The 19,321-nt window shown below is 41.2% G+C and overlaps 1 protein-coding gene across 11 annotated transcripts in view; it reads left to right on the top strand.

Moving 5' to 3' along the window:
* CLIP1 (CAP-Gly domain containing linker protein 1) overlaps nt 1-19,321 on the top strand; it is a 103,789-nt gene that overhangs the window by 81,084 nt on the left and 3,384 nt on the right. For 6 of the 11 annotated variants that reach the window (XM_081036387.1, XM_081036391.1, XM_081036395.1 and 3 more), the window contains 4 exons: nt 12,633-12,685; nt 15,643-15,663; nt 18,376-18,493; nt 18,573-18,723. In XM_081036387.1, coding sequence (XP_080892513.1) covers nt 12,633-12,685; nt 15,643-15,663; nt 18,376-18,493; nt 18,573-18,723 — 343 coding nt within the window. The remainder of the gene's footprint in view (nt 1-12,632; nt 12,686-15,642; nt 15,664-18,375; nt 18,494-18,572; nt 18,724-19,321) is intronic. The other 5 variants (XM_081036390.1, XM_081036389.1, XM_081036388.1 and 2 more) reach the window with 1 other exon arrangement.

The following is a 19,321-nucleotide window of genomic DNA, read 5'->3' on the forward strand; positions in this document are numbered from 1 at the left end:
TACTGTGAACCCCCCTCCCCCCATCCACTATCCCTCCGACCTCACACTGAACCATCACATTATATATATAAAATTATAGTTGGCATTCATTAATGTTTAGCTTCTGATGTACAATGCCATGATCAGGTATCCACAGTATCCCTGAGGTGGTCTCCCAAATAGGACGCATGTCCATCGGATACCCAACAAAATCTTTACAACATTATAGAATACCTTCCCCAAATTAATTTTCAAAAGAAAAACCCTGAGGCCATCTTGTGGTTACCAGCTGCTTCCAAATCCCTTCACCTTTCCCCTTATCCCCAACCCCCTCCCACACACCCATCTAACCACTCTCGGTTTTTTCTCTGCGTCCCCAAAACTGACTCTGATTAGTTCATTCACATAGTCTTTTCTTTAGATTCCATATATAAGTGAGATCATATGGTACTTGTCTTTCTCTTTCTGACTTATTTCACTTAACATAATGTTCTCTAGATCCATCCATGTTGCTGCAAATGATAAGATTTCTTTCTTCTTTATGGCTGCGTAATACTCCATTGTATAAATGTACCACAGCTTCTTAATCCAGTCATCTACCGATGGGCATTTTGGTTGTTTCCATATCTTGGCTATTGTGTAAAGTGCTGCAATAAACATAGGAGTGCATACAGATTTTTGAATTGGAGTTTTGGATTTCTCCGGGTAGATGCCTAGGAGTGGAATTACTGGATCATAGGGTAGTTCCATTTTCAGATTCCTGAGATACCTCCATACTGTTTTCCATAGTGGCTGCACTAATCTGCAGTCCCACCAACAGTGCACTAGCGTTCCCTTTAAAATGACATTTTTAAGAGAATTTTACTTGTCATTAATTCTTGCTTTGCATGTCAAGGGAGAATGTTTTTCCCCAGCATATTTTGCAAACATTAATTCTCACTTGGGGTGGAGTAATTTGGGGATAATTGTATAGTGTATCCATTGGCATGGTGCAGTCTGTGGTGGAGTTAATTTGGAGAGTTGATTTCAGACTTTTCAGTCTTTATCACAGCTTTCCAGTCTTCTTACTTCACAAGAAATGCCGTATCTCTAGACTCCAGGATTATGGTGTGTTGGTAGCCTCTCGCATCTGTTGGCTCCTTCTATGTAACAGGCACAAATAAGTGAGAGCTAGTCTCTCTCTCATTAATCTTGACAGTAATTCTAGGAGGTGGCACTGTCATCATCCCTGTTTGTAAAAGAGGAATCAAGAACACAAAGGAGACAGTAATTTGTTCAACCTCCTACAGCTAATAGTATCAAGAGATGTTTGTCATTTGGTTTGTGCCAGGAAAAGAGTCAGGGTGGGTTGACTTAAATAGGGTCACTGCCCTCTCCTTTGATCAGTATGTGAGAAATTGGAGTTCATGAAAAATCGAAGCCCTTTGACCCGATGAGCCCCACCCCGCGCCCCGGCACAGACTAGAGCATCTGAAACACTGGGTAGCTCTAAGACCGGTGTGCCTGCAAGGACTCGCCGCGGGAAGGATCTCTGCTCAGCGCCGAGTCTGTTCCCATCTTCTTTTATCTCATTTTGTTGCACTTCTGTGGTAGAGGGCATAGATTCCAGAAATGAGAGGAACACTCAGGGATCATCCTCTCGTCTTATGTTGTGACCTTTGCCGGACTGTTGATGACATTTTTGTTTCTGTCACCCAGAACCAGAAAGGACTCAGAAGGAAGCATCACAAGGCCTGGGTAAGGGTTTTCAGGGCTCCTCTCCGTCCTCCAGCTCTTTCTCGTTTGCATCTTGGGATTTGAATTGCCTTCCTTTTGAAAAGGTTCTGTGACAGAAAATCTGAAACTCAGTGACTTTGAAGGGTGTTAGAAAACAGCGCCTGCAAGGAACAACTAAGAAAATAACTCCTCTTTGAAGAATGGGGTTGTTATGCCCTTTGCAGTTTTCTGTGTTTTACTCAGGAGAGGAAGACAAATGGGTTTGAACTAAAGCAGAATAGGCTTCCATGCTAGAGATCATTAACAGTGATAATTAATTACCAGAGAAGATTACAGATAATTCTTCCCTTGACATGTATGTGTATGTGTATATGTGTATGTATATATATATATACACTTTCAAAAAAGTAAGGAGAAGCACCCATTTAAAATACCTTAGAAACCACCATAGTCTCAAGAAGACTGATTAATTCATCGCTTCCCTTGCTCTTCTTGTATCATCTCCAGGACTCGAGAGCACTGCTTACTTGGGTGAAATTACTAATTTTCACTTTACTTTCTATAGCTGAGCCAAACGATCAAACTATCAGCTATGTTCAGAAATATACTACAGAGTCAGTGTTGGGCAGAAACCCTATTTTTTTAAAAAAGAAAGACTTTTAATTGTAGTAATGTAGAAATATTTATTCTAAAAATTAATACAATGAATGCTAGATTGACGTGGACTAGATGGGTACCAACCTAGGACCGGAGTTCTCGCCTGCCTCCCTGTTTCGTAGCACCTTAATTCATTGAGCGTTTTGTGAGCTTGTTGCTATGCCTGGTTTCACAGAATCATCACCTTTGAGGTAGTAAGGTTGCTTTGTAGACATGGAAGCTTAGGGTCAAAAGTGCAGTAACTTGTGAAGGACACACAGCTGGGCTGTGGAGGAGCTGGATCTGAACTCATGTCTGACCAACTCGGAAGCCTGTTCCCTAGCTCTTCCCCAGTACTGAGATTAAAAATTGTTTCTGCTTACTTCATAATTACTGTTAACATAAGAAAGTACCTGTGAGCTGGTCTGGGGTAGGTGGGCTCAAAGGGTGCTATAAAATGCACTTTCATTTCCACTGGTATGTTTCTTTCACCTCAAATATTTATTTTGCTTAGAAAACCCAAGACATCCCAGAATCTGTTCTGCATCTTAAGACTCTCACTGGGATTATTGGCCAAAGATTTTACTTCCTGAGACGGTTCCTTCATGACAAGGGCTGTGTCATTTCCTGTCTGTCATTTGGAAGTGAGGTTATTTGCTGAAATAAATGAATCCCTGCCTCCCTGTGACAGTGGTTTTGTAGAACATTCTCTCTTTGTATCCCCTTAAAAAGGTGATGTAGGAAATTCTGAAGTTAAGACTGGAAGCTCGAAGGCAGAGAGTGACGACAGTTTCCGGTTTATCCTAGAAACCGTCATTGACTTGACTGACAAGGGAGCATCCTGGCCCACTGTGAAGAAGTAGTTTAACTATTAAAAGGCTCACCTGTTTGTTTCTAGTCCCCTGGAACAGAGCTGGCAAAGCCAGAAACGGAGCCCACGGGAGTGCACTCTGTTGTCTGCTCTCCCTATCAGGCATTCTCCTTCCCAACGGAAACTGTTTAAGTTGCCTTTCCCACGTGGGATCTTTCATTTTATGGGGGGAGGGGAGCGACAACCAGGATCAGTTAGGATTGTGAGGGGCAGAGGGCTTGATTGATCTGGCATCAACAGTAACAGAAATCTTTATAAAATGTCACGTGGAGTGCCTCGTTCTTTTAAGAGAATAGATTGGATTGAACCATATTAAATTGCTACTCTTCCACAATTTCATATGGTTCAACTGAATAGTTAACATAATTTATTGTGTTTTGATGACTATCACGAAGATTGTTTTTGTAACTGCTATTGATTATTCACTCTCACATTGTTTCCTGCCTGATGGCCTGACTTGTGTGTGTGTGTGTGTGTGTGAAAATATGCACAACACAATATTTACTGTTTTAACCATTTTATAGTGTACAATTCAGTGGCGTTTAGTACGTTCATGGTGTTGTGCAAACATCAGCTCAGTCTAGTTCCAGAACGCCTGCATCACCTCAAAAGGAGACCCATTCCTTCCTCTTCTCGGCCCCCGGCAACCACTGGTCTATGTTTTGTCTCTGGATTTGACTATTCTGGGCATTTCATATAAATGGGATCATATAACCTGTGTCCATCTGTGTCTGGCTTCTCTCACTCAGCGTCAAGTTTTCAAGGTTCATCCATGTTATAACGAGCGTTAGTGCTTCGTTCCTTTTCAGGGCTGAATAGTGTTTTGCTGAATGGATAGACCACATTTGTTTATCCATTTGCTCCAGGTGTTTCTCCGTTCACACTGCCACCTGTCCCTCCTGCTGTCTCCATTCCTGCCTATAGCCACGACCGCTCACTGCCCATTGGGTCTTTTGTGGGTTGAAAAATCCTTCTCATTTCCCTGAAAGTAGTTCTGAATCTTGCCACACTGTTCACACTCAAAACCCCATCTTGTCCGTATCTTTCCTTCCAAACTTGTAAAAAGAGTATTGTGTTTTCTGCCTCTGTTGTTTCCCTCCCGTTTCCTTCCCAACCCCCTGCAGTCTGCTTTCTGCCACCACCAGCACACCACCGAAGTGACTCGTGCTTGGGTCCCCACTTACGTCGTGAAGCCACAGACGCGTGGCTTCCTTCTTTCTCCAGGAGTCTGGGGCACCACCAGCCGCATCCCTGACTTGCCTCTCGTGACTTCTTCCACACTGCTGGCTCTGTTTCTCTGCCTCTCTTGCCACACCTGGCCACTTCCATTCGTGTGCCTGCTGCTCTCACATCTCTTCTCCCTTCCCCATTTGGTGAACTTTTCCTCATTGGTCGAGGCCCACCCTCAGTGTCATCACCTCTCACTGTTAGCTGCTTCCGTCTTTGTGTTCATGTATCATTCGCCACTGTTCTCTGTAACACTTAGAGCATGTATTGTGGTTGTTTCTTACGCTTCTCTTCACACACAGGCTATGATATGGTAGGAATCATAGAGATTATATGGAGGTAGGTAGGAAGGAATGAATGAAATAAATGAATGGAATGAATGAATGAATGAATGAATGAGTATCCAGTTTTCAGCCAGGGCCTCAGGTCCTGTTTTACAGCGTGAGGTACAGAGACTTGTGACTGCTCTTTCAACTTCCTTATGTGATTCCAGTTCCTTCCACTTTATAGTTTTGTTGCAGAGAGTTGTGGATACCCAAAGCCTGATCACGAAATGAGTGGGGCATTTGCTGTGCATGGATGGTAGAAGCATACCGTGTGCGTTCAGGTGGGATCACATAGTTTCAAGATGAATGGAAACCATACAGAGCATTATTTCTTTCCATAGAGAATAATAGAATACTAAAGATAATCAAACTGATGTGAATTCTTCTATTTAGGTAGTCATCTTCGGTAGTCACTTTTGAAATGTCTGATTTATCATTCCCAAACCTCACATGTATTCCCCTTCGTGAGGACTGCAAATACACTCAGCTGTCACTATGGGAACAGTGCTGGTTTTCCCCCTGGTTATTTGCAAAATGAGGTTACAGTTTGCCTGTGGAAACTGGACAGGGATTAGATGACTCAATAACTGTATTTCATCAACAGTTTTTCCTGACAGGGGTTATAGCAGATGTAGTATACAAAAAATTGGGGTTATCATCTAAATTGATCCATGAATAATTGCCTGCCTTTTAAATAAGCCTGAATTCCCAGACGTGAATATTTAGAAAGGGAATGCTATTTTTAGCTTGTCATGTTTTATTTTGGAAAAATGGTGATCATCAGCCATCATAATTTTAATCTGGGCTCAGGGGACTTCTGGGCAAGTAGGGCTGAGTGAAGCTGAATCACAGAATCGCTCTCCACCAATCCCTAATGAAATGAGCACATGGTTTTGATTATTTAAAAATGTCTCCAAGAAAATTCAGCAAAACCCATCAACTTCATGCTGTAAATGTTGAAATTAACAATCAAGAAAAGAAACAGAATTGTGGTTTGACTGTTAGACATTGTGTTCACAGTGGTAAGAGAAAGGAAAACAAATAGCAAAATCCTTAGAATGTTTACTCTACTTCTCCCCATCCTCATGCCCACTCCAGTTTGGAGAAAATTAGCCTGGGGAAAAACTGAAGGAAAAATCTTGAGGTTAAAAGCCCTCTTCTACCACCTCAGGATTCTGCCAGAGGCAGGAAAAACTGCTAGTTGTCGTTTTCCAGTATAGCCTTAAGTAAATGGGAGTGGGTGGGCTTTTTTCTCAAATGATAATAAGTCCACAGGTAGGCAGTCCCAGGTGGGTCCAGCCTCTCAATAATGTCTTCAAGGAACCTGGCTTTTCTTTCTGCTCTTCTGTCCTTGGCATTGGCTTTCATTCTCTCCCTTACCATGGCTGTTGTACCTCCTGGCACTGCAGACCTTCCCAGGAGGAATTGGGGAGGGAAAGGCAGAGGGCTTCCCCCTCACCGAGCTTTGTCTTTTAATTTGGAGAGGAAAGTTCAGATCTCTATAATAGTGTCACAGGTAGGCAGTCCTCCAGCCATAACTGAGACTGCCCATTCCTGTCTCTAGGGAGGGAAGGTAACAAAGAACGTGAGAGTAGCTGGTAATATCTGCCTGTGGCTGAAATCTGAGGACACACTCCGGCAGGGATAGGATCACCTCTGTTCAGATGCAGTGAATGAGATACAGGAAAGCACTTTCCCCATCCTCATCCAGGGCCCTGTGGCTACAGAAATGTGCAGACCACAGTGCCCAGCCTTTCAGCTGGAGCTTGGGGGTGAAGATTCAGCGTCTCAGATAAAGCAGGAAGGGTATCAGGAAAAATTCATTTACGCTACACGTGAGCAAATTGAAGGTGTAGGTAGAGCTACCCATAGTAAGATGAACAACTGAATACATATTGTGTCAAAAGAGGAAAAAAGGAAAAGAAAGGAATATAGGCATCCAAAGGGAGATGAGGATTTCAGGCTATGAGAAAATATGATGCAAAGTAAAATACTGCTTTATGTTATATATAAACTTAAGTGATTTAAATAAAGCAGCTGTTCAGAGAGGAGAATGATAAAATGACGCAAATTGAACAGAGAGAGTTAAGGAAACAAATTGAAGACCAAAACCACACTATATCAGAACTAGGAAAGAAAGGAACCTTATGAACATTTCTAAAATATAAAGGAAAGGCTTGAGCTAATCATAATAAATAAAGAGGAAAACAGTCCAAGATAAAGAATTAATAGAAAGGTAATAACTTTGGAGGACAAAGATAATCCTAATGAATATAATCAGCATTCTGGAAGTAGAGAACTCAACAAATGCAATAGAAGAAAGTATTAAGAGATAGGAGGAAATTTCCCCTCAAGTGAAGGAAGAATTGAATCTGTAAATGGAAAGGATACAGTGGGTTGTATGGAGACCCAGGAAGGGACCCCAAGGGGGGGAAATTGGTCCACAGTAAATGACACCAAAGAATACCCTGATGATTATTGATTTTCAAGGTTATGCTCAGGCAGAAAAAGCAGATTTCTTATAAAAAGGTTAAAAACCAACCCACTGCAGCTACATTCAATATCAGAAAACTGTGGTACACTCTTTCCAAAGTTCTGAAGAACAGAAAACATGGAGAGCATCATATCCAGGCAATTATTAGTCAGGTAAGAAAGTAGGCAGAAGTTCTCAAATATGAAAGAACTTAGAAGCTGTAGCAGCCTGAGTCCTTCTAGAAAGGACTTGATAAAATCTGGCCAATCCGAATACAGGGCTTAACTAAAGAGAAACTGGTAAAAGGACTGGTGGTGAGAATTAAATCTAAGTAGACAGCCAGCTAAGCTAACAGTTTAGGGCATTACAGATACAGAGTGGAATTGTGTTTTTAACTTTTTACTTGGAGATTACTTCAAACTTTAGAAGTTGTAAAAATAGAACACAGAGCACTCATATACGAGTACCCTCAGGACTTGTTTTTCCCTAACCGTAGTGCAGTTACCGCGTTCAGGAAGGTGAACACTGCTGTCTCACGTGCAGACCGTATTCCTGTTTCGGCAGTTACCCCAGTAACGTCCTTTATAGCTTTTATTCCCCCTCAATGCGGATCCAATGCAGGATCATGCATCCCACTCACTGAGTTGTCATGTCTCTTCAGTCTTCTTTAATCGGGAACGTTGCCTCTGTCTCTCTCTGTCTTTTATGACTTGACTTTTTGAAAAAACCAGACCAGTTATATTGTATGAAATCTTCATTTTGGGTTTGTCGGGTGTTTCATGACGATGGCATTCAGATTATGCATTTTTAGCAGGAAGACTGTATAAATCAACTGTATTCTGCCAGGAGGCATGTGTTGTGGCTTGATGTTAATTTTGATCATTTAGTAAGTTTAAAACATTTGCAAGGTGGAAAGAAAAGAGAAAAAATATAATACAACTAAAATTTGAGGTGGTAGGGTTGAAAGAAAGTGGTGGAAGTGCGCAAATTTCCTCATCTTTTATATCACGGTAATGTGGATATTGTCTAAAATTAAAATTAATTTATACCTAAGAAAATCATGTTTTCTTAGGTATCTCATGTTTCTTTTTAAAAATTTGGGGCTAGCCCGGTGGCTCAGGTGGTTGGAGTGCTGTGCTCCTAATGCGGAGGTCGCCTTTTTGATTCCCATGGGCCAGTGGGCTGCACCCTCTACAGCTAAGCCTGTGACCAGCGGCTCTCCCTGGAGCTGGGCTGCCGTGAGCGGCCGGAGGTCGGGGTGAGCTGCTGCGGGCTGCTAAGTGCTGCTGCCAGGAGGGGCCGGCGGCCAGCGTGAGTGACCAGCAGCCGGCGAGAGCTGCCGTGAGCTGCTGTCCGCCAACCTGTGTCCGACTGCCTCCCCCGGGGGAGCGCAAGGCTCATAGTACCAGCATGGGCCAGGGAGCTGTGTCCTACACAACTAGACTGAGAAAGGGAGGCGAAAGAAGGGGAAAATATATACATGAATTACTTGAAAATTTTACACAATGACTGTGTAATATATAAACTTAGTGGGGCTCATAGAATCGAATATATCTTTGTGGTAAAGAACATTTTTCTGCCCTCAACCAATTTCTTTCGTTTACTTCAATTTTTCTCCTATTAAATTTAAGTAAAGTTAAATTTTCTTTCTTTCCCCCCAGCTGTCCTTCTTGCTATATGTACATGGAGATGCCTGGCATGTCATTCAACTAATGTTAGCTATGGTAGAATTATTCTAACATACAGTTCCATTCAGTTATTCCATTTATGTAGAATTATTCCTCATTGGTAAATTGGGGGCACGTTTTCCTTTTTTTTTTTCTCTATTGCTGAATTTTCTGAAAAATGAGCATTATCATTTTAACAGAAATAATAAAGTAATTTTTCTTTTAAAAAATGACAGTTTTATCTACAAGTTAGAAATTGCTGAAGCCCAAAACTGATTTGCTTGGGTTCTTCAGGAATCTTCCTTTCGCCCAGTTCAGCATTTTCAAGCATCCCTTTAAGGAATTGGGCCAAGGGATATGTTTAGTTGCGGAAGGTCTTTTTCATCTTACATCTTCTCTTTCTGCATATCTTAAGTTTCTTGTTTGAGACATCGCTCGCCACAGTCCTCTTAACCCCTCTAGCTTCTGCAGAGATTCGTGCACAGGCATCTCACAGCGCTGAGGTGCCATTCTGTCTGTAAGTGACTGACTGCCAGTGTCTACGCCAGAGGGTGAGGGTCTCTCCAGTTGGCTTCTGCCTGGTGAGGATGACTGCAGCTGGGGGCAGGATGCACTTGAACTGCCCTGACGTTGCTAGCAGTCTCTGGGAAGAGGAGCTGCTGTCTTTTCAGCACCCAGCAGTCAAAATTAAAGACTGAGGGGACGTGTGTAAGAGCTGCTTCCCATGTATTGGCCTCATTCCCTCCTCCCCCAGAGCCATGCCCTCAGCAGCATTCTTGATAAAGGACAGTGATAACTGTGTGTGTCTGGTACTTGAGGATGTAAATATATTCATCTGTATTTACTTACATAGTTCATATACATATTCACGTAAACGCAAACCAGTCTCCAAGGCCTGCTGCCTTCCCGTGCCTTTTCTGTGAACTTGTGGTGGTAACTTAATGCACCCCGTTGCCGCGCACGTCAGGTTCCCTGGGAAGCAGACTGACAGACTATTTTGTGTGCATGATGTTTCTTAAGGTGCACGCTTGAGACGGCCCCTGTGGAAAAGAGGGCAAGGAGGCAGGACTGGGCAGAGCTATGACGTGACACAGGCCCAATGATGGCCTTGACTGACCAACCCCATGGGGAGCTCTGAAGCTGGAGAGGCCCCTCAGATGTGTCCCAAACTGGATAAGCTAGCCCGTTTCTTTATAATCCCACATCAGTCATCAGAGGTGGTTCATCCTGGGAAGGGGCGTGACCCTGGCCCGAGGTGGCGCCACAGCAGTGACCCCTGAGGGGGCTGCCGACCATACTCTCAGAAGCTGGCAACAGAGGGGCCTGGCATGAAAGCCGGGTCTAGGCAACACTCCTCTGAAAGGTCTTGTCCACAAAAATGACTAGAATTACCAACTCCTCCTCTTCCTTTTTTCCCCATTACCTTCTCTACTAACAGCAGAAATCTGTTTGTCTGTGTGGGAGGCCAGACTAGAAAGCCAGACACAGGGAATGTGTTCTGTGCTGTCAAGGTAGAGCTGCTATTTTGGACGCAGAACACTTGCCTAGAGAAGAGACTGAAATAGCCCACATGGAAACCACTTCCCTGGGGCAGTTGGGGAGAAAAGCCTCGGCTTTACCCTGGCTTGATGAGGCTGAGGCTAGTTCAGCTGAGAGAGTTGACTGTGTGAGAACTGGCTTTTTTTTGTTTGTTTATTTTATTGGGGAACAGTGTGTTTCTCCAGGGCCCATCAGCTCCAAGTAGTTGCCCTTCAGTCTAGTTGTGGAGGGTGCAGCTCAGCTCCAAGTCCAGTCCCCATTTTCAGTCTTTAGTTGCAGGGGGCACAACCCACCATCCCATGTCAGAATCGAACTGGCAACCTATTGTTCAGAGCTCGTGCTCTAACCAACTGAGCCACCCGGCTGCCCAGAACTGGCTTCTGAGTGCCACTGCTCTCTCACCCATTGGGAGCACCAGCTTACTGACAACCAGATACATTTGTTCACTCAGCATGCAGTTACCAAGTGCCTACTATGTGCCTGCCAGTGTTCCAGAACGGGAGGAGGCAGCAATAAGCAAATCAAAAATGAAAATTGCTACTTCCCTCGGAAGATTTTTATTCAAGTGGTTTTACTGAGCCTACAAAAAGTTGCGTAGGTGATGACTTTGAACTTCAACGCTTCCTTCATTTCACACAGACTAGTCTTTTTCTTAGCTTAAATGATAGATTAAAAGCAAATTACCCACCATGTTTATTACAAAATAGTTTGGTGGATAGATAAGCTCTTTGAGGTTTCTTGGCCCATGTTCCGTAAACTGATTATTTGTACACTACCTTTACTGTAATATTATTTTCTTAATATTTTTCTTTAAAGTAACCCTCTCTTTTATTCAACCTTTTATTTTGAAAAATTTTAAGCACACAGAAGCAGAGTGAGCAGTAAAATGAATTCCCATGTATTCAACTCCAAAAGCCATCAACTATTGTTATCTTGGGTCAGATCTTGGACCAGAAGAGAAAAAACATTGTTTTCTATAAAAATTCAGTAGGAGTATCCCAAAGTTATGTTTCATGGAAATGTAGGCACAGTGTCTCCTCCAGGGAAGAGGGAGAATCTCTGCATATTGTTTTTTTGCAGGGTTGAATGATTTTCCAGATGTTTATTAATAATTTGTATTTTCTCTGTTGTGAATTATCGGCCATGTCCTTTATCCATTTACATATCTTCATTGAAAGTATTTCCCAGTCTCACATTTGTTTATCGAACTTCTTCATTTTCATTTTTTAATTGAAAAATTTAAAATAGCCTCCTTGTTTAAAAAATAAATGTAAGCTGTATAAAGAGCATAAAGGAAAAATAGACTGGGAAAGCAGAGTCTACCGTGAAAAAAACTGTATATTAACCTCAATAGACATAATAAATGTAATTTAATATTCAAAACATACATGTCTGTGTATATGTGAGAACTTTCTAGGTATGAAGACCTTATAGCAAAGTATGTACATAATAGATACATAAACGGAAATACGTTAAATTCTGGGCTATTGGAAACCATTACTATACGTAGACTTTGGTGTTATCTTTAAAAAAAAAAAACAAAAAAAAACGAAAAACTCCACATAAGAGCCTTTTCACCCCTTTGTTTTATTAGCAGTGTGAGTTGTAATTGGTAGTGTAGACTGGAGCTAGAGGTGAGGCTTTTCTCAGATTAACTAACTGAATCTTTTGTTTTTTACCCTTCAGAGAATAATAATAATAGAATTTTAGAACTAAGGGGCCACTGGAAATTCTTTTGTCACTTCCACATTTTATAGGTGAGAAACAAATGCCTGAAATATTGTAGGCATAAAATGAGGCCCATATGGAATCAATGACCTATTCCTAGCTGTCCTTGAGTTAGAGACACTTGACCTCTGTTGTTTCAGTAAAGGAACCCGAATGTTAATAGTGAAGCTTTCACTCACTGGTTAACAAACATTCGTTGAATATCTAAGGTGCAGCGTGTACTGGTCAGGTGTTATTTGATATTTTTGCCTCAAGCCCATGAGGAAGAGGAGTCGCTCAGATCCTAAGTGATTTGTAAACTAATAACTGTACGTCCTGTGATCCGGTGACCACTCGCTCTTTTTTCACTCACTGCTTGTGTGGGAAGCCAATTGCTTTAGCCGTCTTGGAGCCTGGGAATGTGACCTGTGGCATGGGAAATAGGCCTGTGGGCTTGCTCTGAACTGAACTTTTGTGTGCTTTTTTTCCAGGTAGAAGAGGAAAGATCTGTGCTCAACAATCAGTTGTTAGAAATGAAAAAGAGGTAAGTTTTCTTTCTGTGTTTACTGTTGGCATGTGTGTGAGTATGTGTGTTTAGTAAGGAAAACGTTAGAACGTGAGGTATACAGTGACTTGTAGAAACATGCGACCTTCTTAGAGTCACAAAATTGCATCTTGATAGCTTGGTACTCATCATAATGGACAAATTATGCAAATTCATTTGCAAAAGTTTCAGTATTAACCACTAAAACAAAGACTAATTGAATTTTTAAGCCACATTCAGGTGCATTTATTCAGAAGTGTTCTAAAATCAGATTGTCTCATATTACACTGCTGTTCCTTCCTAGTTTCAGTAACTAAAAAATACTGTAATTTTGCATGGAGTAATAGATCTGTATATAAATATTGATTTCAATTACATAAAGATTTCAATTTTTCAATAATAATAATGGCTAACATCATTTAAAACGTTTCTGTTTATTTTCTTAAAAAAAAGAACTGTTATTTATTATTCTTTCATGATAATCAAATGATACTCAGATGGAAGGAAGCCTTCCAGTACTTTTGAGTAAGGATAAAGGGCCCCACAGAAACAATCATTTAGAAGCTTGATGCTTATACATCCTGACTGTCTGCTCTTTTAAAATGTGCAGTTTATATCTAGAGAAATTTTTTAAAATAATGATAAAATAGAAAACAGAATTCTCCATGCTCTTGCAAAGTATTCTATTCTTACTTGTCAGGGCAAAGGCACTTCCCTCACTGGACCCCTGACATACGTGTTTTACGCTGGCAGTGTCTCCTCCTGCCTACAAAGCAGTTACTTAGGAATTGGAGGCTTTATTTAGCACACAAAGATATTTGGGTTCCATAGCTACATTCTAAAGGACATTGGTTCGGAGGTGCCTTTCCTCCTTTCTTTCTTTAATTGAAAAATACTCAGATTCATTTTTCTTTAAAGTTTCACATCAGAATGCGTGTGTTTTAGCACTGCCCTACCCCTGGTCCAGCCAAGTGTTCTTCCAGTGACGATGCATGAGCTGTGGTGACTGGGCTGCCATGCCTTAGCCTCTCTCCTGCGTACAGGCACAGCTCTGCCCATGTCGGCCTCCAGATGTTTATTTTTACACAAATGAGGCTTTGTTTCTTTAAAAAGAACCTCATGTATGCAGTTATCAAGGATATGTAAGAAAATGAATAGGGCTATTCCTGTGGCATTCTGGCAAGGAACATATAAAAATGGGCTGATGTAAGTACTGGCATAAATTAATCTCAAAACAACCCACTGAAATAAACACGAGGCTTGCATTTAAAAAAGAAACTAGAGCCCAAGACGTTAAACAACTTGGCCAAGAAGTCAGATGCAGGCGTAAGACGTAGGTCTGCAGATTTTTTTGCTGGTTCTTTTCTCACTATATTTACTTATTACTTTTTGACTATTTTTTAAAGAAAGATACTATGGCTTGTTAGTCCTTACCGTGTGACTTTAAATAAATCACATGCCTTTCAAAATGTGATTAGACGTGTGACTTTTTTCACGGCTTAAAAAGATTTGGGTACTTGTCCATTCCTCTCTTCTTATTTTGCCATCTCTGCCCTCGTTTTAGGTGCTGGATATGTGTAGGAGAATGTCTCTTGAAAATTATTCTTTTTTATCACTAAATGCAGACAAATATAATTTTTCTGGGAGTAAAAAAAATTGAAATCTAATTTTTCATATTTAGAACTCTTTTTCTTTTTGTCTTTAATTAAATTGTTAATTAGCACTCATGGAAAGTTCTGTTTCAGAAATCTAAATGAAGTATATATTTTAGCTAATAATTTGGGCCCTTAAAATGCCTTCTAAAAGTCAGTTTGGTAAAAGATTCATATGTAGGTCCATGCGTATAATAATAGTTAAGTCAATTTAGCATAGAGTACTAAAAAGAATTTGATTTAATTTAAGTCTAGAAAGTGCTTAAATCACAAAGATATTTTACATGAGTTGTTTAAGCAAGAACTGAGATCTTAGTCGACAGTTTAATTTAGACGTGGTAACTGAACATACATAGTCAAGAGAGCATGTAATTGCATCATTCAAATGGTCATTATATTGAAGTGCAGAGCTTACTCCTGACTGCAGGATGAAACTATATCGTTAAATTAGTAACATGCTCCTGTATTTGCTAAAGTATCCAAACACTGAATTGCAAGCAATGTGTAGTAAAGGTTTTTCTCTTAGCTTAAAAATGTAATTATTTCTTTGGAAAACTGGTCTCCAAGTTAGGCCAACCTCCTTCAGAACAGGTTCCAAGATGTCTAATGATGAAGCAGAGCCGACCTTGAATTCCTCTACGTGACACAAGTGGGGTGGTGTGTCCCTCTGACAGCGAAAGCCTGCAGCAGATTGGGAATCTTGCTTGGCTTCCCTCCCTCCTCTAGGCTTTTTGATGTCAAAGAAGGGACTTCAGAGCCAAAATCTTAGATGTGGACTTTTTGGAGTCAGAATGAATTCTGTCAGGGCTGAACACTGGTTGACGATGCCGCCTACAAATTCTGAAGAGGTCACGTGCTACTCCAGCTCATTAAGCTCACTGTGGGTTGCTGACTGTCTGACTGTCTCCGAGCTTGTGCTATTACCAATGCTCATCTCACCCCTCTCTTTTCCCTTCCTACTCTTGCTTCCTTTGCTATATCTGTGTGTCTTTCATGGTAAGACTAAAGAAAGTCTATCCACGTTATAATAAATAAATTTCATATATTTTTAGTAAACCAAATTGTTGTATATATTTTTTGGCTGCCTTTGTCCCTCTGTGTCTTGCTTTTGTTTTGTAAAATATTCTCAGCAGTAGACACACACACACACACACACACACACACACACACACACACATACACACACATCTCTTTTTATACCTCCATACAGCAAAGAACTTCAGTGCAAATGTAGTTCTCCTTACTGTATTTGCATTTCTATTCATGTTTCTAATATTTGGTTCTTGTTATCTTGCATTTTTAAAGCTTGCCCAGTAACACTTTAAGGTATTTCCTTCATTACTAGAATTTATCTCTTATGTAAGTAGTAAGGAAAGAATCTGGGTAATATGTTCCCTTGGGGGAAAGATTTCTGGCCCCGTTAGCCCTTCTTTCATGTTAGGTTTATCTTCCTTTCTTGATATTTTTAGTAACACCAAGGCGTTCTAGCTAGAGTGGCTTACAAGTAACACGGGCCCTCCTGTCAGTACAATTTTTGAGTCAGATGTCAGTGGTGTCGGCATAGATTTAACTTAGCCCCTCTTGGTTTGCGCAGTGGGACTAGGATTTAGAAATAGCCTCAGAAGCCAGCAGTGAAGCTTGGTCTGTCACAAAGATGAGCTGCCAAAGTCTGTTTGTCCTGTCATTTGGTATATGTCACAAGTGAGATCCCTGTCTTAACCACGCATCTTTTGATAACTTATACAAGAAACATTCTGCTTGCTGTCTTAAAAAGCAGCCTCACTTAGAGGCAGTGTGTATGGGATGATAAACAGACAAAGATACCTTCTGCTGGCTGATGGTCCCTAACACAAAGAATCGGTGGCATCTTGCTAACTAAGAGTCCTGATTGTGGAAGAATCTAAATCTGTTGAATAACCCCCAAATCCTGGTGTTTTTCGGTAAAAATATTTAAAGTAACATTATTCAAATTTGAGTTGGATTTATAACAAGTGAAGCCCTTGAAATACTTTTTACAATAAACTACCAAATAAATTTAATAGAAACTTAAGGAGCCCGGGGTTTATTGAATCTTTGGATAACATCAGATATTTACCTTCCAGGTGGAAGAAGTGCCTATACATTCCTTCCATTATAATCTTTGTTCTGTTTTAACCTATACAAGATCCTATTTCTATATGAGGTATTATTTACTTAGTAATTTAATATCACCTATGCCCACCCCCTTTTCAGTGTACAAAATAATGCTTGGGTATTGATCAAGAACTTTCTATAAGTCTCAGATTCTTTTCTTATTACTTATCATTCTGGAGTGTAAGTGTAAGCCACACAAGGAGATAAATACAACACTTACATTTTAATCTTTGTGTAGAGTTTCAATTGACCATAAATCATGAGAATTCTGTAATTCGTGTGCCGGATATCTTGGGTCTCACTAACCAGACATAACATTCTGCCATTTCTAACCTGGGCCTCCGTTCCCGATCCTTCCAGACAGTGCTAAAAAGAACCAAACCATTCCATGCTTCCACACTCACCCAGTTACTTCTAATAGAACCAGGCGTAATTTGGCTTGTTTCAGTTATGAATTCTCACTGATGATTAACTTCATTAATGTCATAGGTTGTATGGCCTGAGGGCTAGCTAGGAAATTTTTCTACAGTTTTGTTTTCCCCAAAATATTTTTGTGATACGGGGTCTTTTTATCTTGTTTCACACTGTATGTATTAAAGAAAAAACTTTTTCACCTTAAAATCTTAGATTTACAGGAGATTTGCAAACGCAACTCAGGTCCCACATACTTTTCCCCAAACATCCCCCTAATATAAGCATCTTCCATTCCCTGGTATGTTTATCAAAACTTAGAAAGTGACATTGGTACAGTACTTCTAGCTAGACTCTCAACTTTATTCAGATTTTCCCCGTTTTTCCATCAATGTCCTTTTTCTCTTCTGGGATCCAATGTAGGAAACCACATTGCATTCAGTTGTCACATCTCCTTAGTCTCCTCTAATCTGTGAACAGATCTTCAGGCTTTTCTTGTCTTTGGTGACCATGGCACTTTGGAGTGCATGTAATTTTTACAACAAAAATTTAAATACATACATAAACCCATAGTAGCCTGGCCTGTTGGGTTATATCTGTTGTGTCTTGCCCTCCCTCCAACCCTCCCTGTCTTCCCTTCACCTTTCCCTTTCTTTTCCCACTCCCTTGACTCCAAGGTAAATGTTTCCCTCTCATTAAAGGCCTGGTCCCCTCCCTCTGCTGAGAACCAAATGTTGAGTCAGGCTGAGAACATAAACCCAGTGCCTGGGACCTTCTCTCTCCAGACGCCCCCGCCCCCATGCTTTCATTCTATACCTGAAAATCCATTTTAATATTTCTGTTCTAGCCGTTATGTAATTACCTTTAATTTCTATGAGCAACTTAATGTCCTCTTCAGATTCCATGGATGAAAAGTAACAATCCTTCAGTTTGAATAGTAGTAAAGATCTTTGCTACTGTTTTGGCCCATAAGATCTCAAAAACACATTCTTGGAACTTGCTGAAAGTTACTGAAATTAGTGAGAACCAATCGATACTTCCAGCATAAAACTGCTCTGCATGACATCTGTATAATCGCTTTGCATGTGTGTATTTTAATTGTCATTGCTTGGTAATAACTTATTCAAGAAATAACGGAATTCAACTGGGGTTAGATTTTTAAAAGAATTCTTTGGGTGGGGGTGCAACCATCTGGTTTTGTTTTTTAATTCCTCGTCTTCCAAAGTTATTAACTTGTTTCTTTAAATTCAAATGGATTCAATGATATGCAGATTCTGGCATGTCTATGCATAGTAAACTTTTTCTCCCCTCACAGTAAGTAAAATTTCAAGTAAAATTTTGCAAGCATAATAGCCTTAACCCCCTATAAATCTTCCCCGTGGTACTTGTTCTCTTTCCATTCACGAAAGTTAATTGCGTGTTTGTTCTAGGACTGTTGTACACTGACCAGTCTCTTGGTTGATTTCTGGAATTTTTAACTCTTTGGTCTTTTAGAGAATCCAAGTTAATAAAAGACACAGATGAAGAAAAAGCTTCCTTGCAGAAATCCATCAGTATTACTAGTGCCTTACTCACAGAAAAGGATGCAGAGCTGGAGAAACTGAGAAATGAGGTAGAGTACCTTCTAAGGTGAACCTTCATGCCGCCTCTGTGTTCAAACCTCAAGCCTAAGCTCAGCCGCTGTGTTGCAGGTCACGGTGCTCAGGGGAGAGAACGCCTCTGCCAAGTCCTTGCATTCGGTTGTTCAGTCTCTAGAGTCTGATAAGGCGAAGCTTGAGCTCAAGGTAAAGAACTTGGAGCTTCAACTCAAAGAAAACAAGAGGCAGCTCAGCAGCTCCTCAGGTAAACTGACAGCCATGATGCTTCTTTCCGACCCTGCTGCTTCCTGCAGGGAGCCATTTCCAGTGGAGATGCCCTCAGAGGGCAGCAACCTGCTGCCCCTGACGTGGCCCTTCTGCCCTGGGCTCACCCACCATTTGGTCAGATGAGGGCTCTTTACGACCCAGGTCCCGTGCAGAGGGGCGTGCCTGCTGTCCCCACTTTTGGCCCTTCCCGTGGCCTGGAGTATTGGCAGAAACATCAGATGGGAGATGCCAGCTGCCATCCCAGTAGCAAGTGTGGGTTCTGAAAGTGCATTGTAGTGAGGGAGAACAGGGATGGCCCTTGTGAGAGAATGATGGCTGGCTATGTTCAGTTCAGGTGGATTTGAGGGGCGTTCTTACCCAGCTGTGGGCCAGCCTGAGAGCACACCTGAAGGGGCAGGGCCAGCACCTGCAGAGGTCCCTTGGGGGTGCAGACATGGGACGGGAGGTCATGACTGTGTTCTCAAAGAGCGGCACCTGGAAATGCCACAGAAAATGAGGTTCTAACGCTGGCCCTTTCATTGCAACATCAAGGAAAACAGGCAACAAGTTTTTTTAAAATACCCCCTCCACTTTTT

The sequence above is a fragment of the Rhinolophus hipposideros genome (assembly GCF_964194185.1).
Source record: "Rhinolophus hipposideros genome assembly, chromosome: 24".
In the NCBI taxonomy this organism is placed as follows: Eukaryota; Metazoa; Chordata; class Mammalia; order Chiroptera; family Rhinolophidae; genus Rhinolophus; species Rhinolophus hipposideros.